Source organism: Brienomyrus brachyistius, chromosome 6, assembly GCF_023856365.1.
Source record: "Brienomyrus brachyistius isolate T26 chromosome 6, BBRACH_0.4, whole genome shotgun sequence".
Taxonomy (NCBI): domain Eukaryota; kingdom Metazoa; phylum Chordata; class Actinopteri; order Osteoglossiformes; family Mormyridae; genus Brienomyrus; species Brienomyrus brachyistius.
In genome coordinates, this window is record NC_064538.1 from 21836089 (window position 1) to 21840779 (window position 4691).

The following is a 4691-nucleotide window of genomic DNA, read 5'->3' on the forward strand; positions in this document are numbered from 1 at the left end:
TTTTATGCACATTATGTTTAAGTACAGCTCATGCAGTTTTAGATAATTATAAGCTTTATTAATATTTATTAATTAAAATGCACTGTGAATTCCAACTGATATCATCTTTGCTAATGATCGGTCTGTGTAACTGGGGGTTATTAAATCATTTTTATTCCATAAACTTGAATTTAAAAGGAGTCTGAGCACTTTGTTTCAACATTCAGACCCTTGTAGTTAGTTACATTATGTGTAAATCATGAGGTTTTTTCATTGCATGGTATTGTGAGTTCAAATTTTCAAAAAAAACAGATTCATAAATAATGAATTTAAAATCCCAAACTTACATACCCCTACAGTATTTTGGTGAGTGTTTCTGATAGACGGCACACATTCATATGACAATGCTGATCAGGTCAACGGCTGCAGAACTTTCTCACTGAGACCAATGACACCATCGGTGTAAATTATAGAGCGATGAGGGGGGGTTGTTATCCCCCCAATAATCAAAACCAGCCAATACAATCCCCTGTACCCCCTTAAATGGGTAGAGACCTCAACCCCCCTCCACCATCCAATGCTCAATCACCCAAAGTTATGCCCATGAATGAAAAACATCACACCATAATGGTTTTGAATAATTTTAATGTTGTTTTTGTACATTGCAGAAATAGCCCTATTCAGTGAGTTCAAAGTGCAACATACACAATATCAATTAAAGAAGGTTCTTGAGGTCGGTCATTTGAAGTTGCAAACAAGATGTTCAATAGTTTACCAGTTTCACAGGTGCAATAGGCAACTTTGCCTGTTTCATGCAAAAGCTGATATCTCACCATTATGAAGGCCCTGGACCGCAAACATGACGGGGCAACAAAACATTAACAAAACATATTACATTTATTCAGAATACGGAGAGTCAAGCTGACTGGAACCTCCCGAGATATTTGGCACAGGTATGATTATGTTCGATAAAATATACCCAAAATATACTTATTCATTCAGAAAGAATAATGACAAACACTTTTACCAAAAAGAGAAATAAGACCAGGTATTCTATAAATAACTGGGTAACAAAAACAGCTTCTCACTTTCAAATGAGCAGGCAGTTTATAGCAACAACAAAATAGAAATCAAGCAACATCAAATTCATAATAAAAAAGTAACACCTTAATTTTTCATTCTATATAAAACGTTGTTCCATCCTTCAGCACTGCAAAATAGGTATCCAAAAGTTAATAAATGATCTATTTGTACAGGTGAGCAACATCAAAAAGCGTTTTACATCCATTTTGCACCAAAAAAAAAAAGATGACTATATTTTTTTGCAAAAATACAAAGTAAACAAAGTGCTCATCTTTAGCCAGGGTACGAGAGAAGAATACTAAGGGACTGAGATACATGGTGTGCTTATTCTGTATCATTCTCCTTCTTCCCATGCTATGAGTCGTACAATACTGGCTCTAAATCTGGGGACACAATTCCATTTTCATGCCTTTGCACATCTGGATGGGTTAAGATCAATCGATAAGACTTTCATTACGTACCATCAGACAGAAAATGTTCCACCTTTACTGTTCACAAGCCTGCAAAAGGACTATGGTGGACTGCCCATTTTTGCGAGTGATTTCAAAGTGCTGTTTTTTTTTTTTTTTGCCAAAAAAGAGCGTGACGCATGGTTACCAATCTCCTCTAATCAACGTCTTTGGATCACTTTAGACACCTGCCTGCGTTTTCTCTGTTTCGTTTTTCAGAACGTCGTCGATGCTGTCATCCTCGATGACAACTGCAAAGAAGAGGAAACAAGACCCAGAACTGTCATACTTTCGCTTTTATGTTCCTAGGTGTTAATGAGGCACAGCCTGTACCAGAGCGCATCACGATACTGAGAAGACAAACAGCAAGCTTACACGTTTACCCAGGCGGCCACGGAGCGGAGAAGGGGCTACTGGCCGAGAGACCAGTACAACCAAACTATCAATACAATCCTTCTCCCTGATGTGCGTCTTTGAATTAATGGAATATATATATATATATATATATATATATATATATATATATATATATATATATATATATATATATATATATATATATATATATATCATGATTGACAGGGCAACAGCATTAAACGTTTTCACTAAAAGTGGTTCTTTGCTGCCTCCGGGGATTACCAAGCTTAGAAAGCATCGGCTGCTATTAACCACAGAAAAGGTGAATTAACTAATCCAAGTATATGTGTGCACTTTCAAGCCATTCACTTCAATCAGAATTGCGGCAATGACGCTGTATTATCATTACACTGCATACGAAACAAAGGTAACCAAACTTTTGACAAACCAGAGAGGTAATAATAATAATAATAATAATAATAATAATAATAATAATTTTCTACACTATAAGGCATTTCATAAGGACTGAATTATGTTGACACCGATGAAATACATATATATTTTTATTTTGGTTACATTTATTTTTTGCCATATAGCTGGCAGAGTATAAAAACGAGATGCGAAAATTTCACTCACCTCGTTTACTTCTTCCAATCTGACCGAGTTTGGGGGGCCTTTTATTCTGGGCAGCCCCGAAGAAGTTATTAGTATCCTGCAGACGACAGGTGATGGAGATTTGCCCCACGTCCTCGTCATCGCCATAGTGAGTTATTTTCTCCTCGTTGTAGGGTAATACATCCGACATGATGTCTCCCCCACCACCAAACACTCGACACTGATCGATTCAAATTAAAAAAAAAAAACGAATAGAAGAAGAAAAATAAGGGGCGACAACTAATATGGAGTCAAGTGACTAGCAAAAAAACAAGCTTTAAAAATCAGAGAAAAAATGTGAAGCACGATCAAGCCTGTATTTTTCCTGGCCACTCTCGCATTATTTTAAGTTTCGATGCTTCTTTTTTGCGTACGCAGTTTGAATAAAGAAACTACAATCGCCGATATACGGGGCTGTTCGGGAAAGTAGCAGGGAAAAGGCAGATCGAGATAAAAAAAAATGCAAATCGGAGAGCGATGCAAAAAAAACTGATCCCTGGGAGACCCGACAGCGAGAAGACGTCACTGTGAGCCCGAATTTTTTCCAGTGCATACAGCGGCAATACCCCGATTCCCTCAGCTTCCCAAGTATGATTCTACCGTCTTAGTTCAAGAAGGCGTTCCCCCAGCTGCCCGTCCTTGTTCAAAAAAAAATATTGTAGATTTATACAGCATGAGATGGAAATATACTAAACTGATGCTGAACGATAAAGTTAGTAAGATATGCGTGTATGCCGAATAATACAGTTCGATTTTTTTTTAGCGAAAAGAGTCGCGCTGGTAAGTCGCAAAATGATTATTTCAGCACAACAACATACGGAAAACTCACCGGAGCGCACGCAGCCGACCGGCGTGATATATTGACTGAAGTGTGGGTGTTCCCCTGGGCAGCCCAGGTTGAAGTAGGAAAACTGTCTTCTGATAATAGAATCGAGTATACTTCAAGACTGCAGACCAATGTTTAAAATGCTAAATTGTACCTAACACACAAGTCTGGACAAATACTAGGCGGATATTTGGGGTAGTTAAATGGTAGCTCCACTGTCTCGTAAAAGGAACAAACAAATAAATAATTCAAAAGATAAACACTGAACATAACCTTACAAAGTAATAAGACGTTTGTTGGTGGACTACTCTTTATTTGTACAGTATTATTGGTGGTTTTATACGCAGGTATATACACAGAGAATGACGTATTTAAATTTTTATTATATTCTTGAATAATAATTATTAACAGCATTTGCTAAATATTTCGGTGTTTTCTTTATATCGATATTTTACTTTGCCCAACAACAATATATCAAACAAGGTATTATTTTGTGTGCAAGAAAGTGTACCTGTAATCTGAATACAGATAATGCGTATGTATTCCCCCCACCATAGGTTTAAAAAGCGCTTTCAGACGGTAATAGCGCAATAGCTCCCTCTTCTGGTCATATCGTCATTGCACGCAATAGCTTAATAATGATACTTATTAAATATTTTAATTTGAATACATGTATACTAATTTTTAATTTACACTTTTGCACCCTGTAAAATATCTCGCTATATACCTTTTTATACCGTAAAAGTACTCCCATCTGCTGAAAAACACATTACAGTAGCAATCCCTTCAAGCTACGACTACTAGCTCGCTATTGCCAACTGTAACATTACCAAGCGTTAATGCAGAATCACAAAACATCTGGGATTTTATTATAGATTCACAAATTCAGTATTAAATTTGAAATAATCGCGGTTGCGGAGATGAACGCAAGGAAATGTTCAGTATGACGGTAGTACAATCTCTTACATGGCAGTGTTCATGTACGTGCCATTTACATCAGCGTATATCTTTTTTTGCCGTATTTTCAATGATAGAAGAAATAGTTCTTCTCGTAATTTTGTGAACAGAAATACCCTCCGTGCATTATCAAAAACATATTTTGCGCGTCTTAATTATTCCTTTAAATCAGGTATAGTTCCCCATAAAATGTTAGACAATCATGCAACGCAGACCCAAAATCATTGTGTTTACTGTCTTTAAATATATTACTTCAGTGTAATTAATTCTGTTATATTTTAGCAGACCATATTAGCTTACCTTCTGATGGGGAAGCCAACCAGCAAGATTATGAGACCTAGGCTGATGTTTTTCCTTTTCACAAGTACGTACTTCTTATAAACCTG

The 4691-nt window shown here is 36.6% G+C and overlaps 1 protein-coding gene across 1 annotated transcript; it reads right to left on the reverse strand.

Annotated features, from left to right (window-relative positions):
* Positions 1-607: 607 nt before the first annotated feature.
* On the reverse strand, positions 608-3589 carry camk2n1b (calcium/calmodulin-dependent protein kinase II inhibitor 1b). Its single transcript, XM_049018453.1, has 3 exons — positions 3352-3589; positions 2505-2703; positions 608-1762 (listed from the first exon to the last, which is right to left on the reverse strand). The coding sequence occupies exons 2-3, from the start codon at positions 2671-2673 to the stop codon at positions 1692-1694; spliced, it is 240 nt and encodes a 79-aa protein (XP_048874410.1). The 5' UTR covers positions 2674-2703; positions 3352-3589; the 3' UTR covers positions 608-1691.
* Between the last annotated feature and the right edge of the window lie 1102 nt (positions 3590-4691).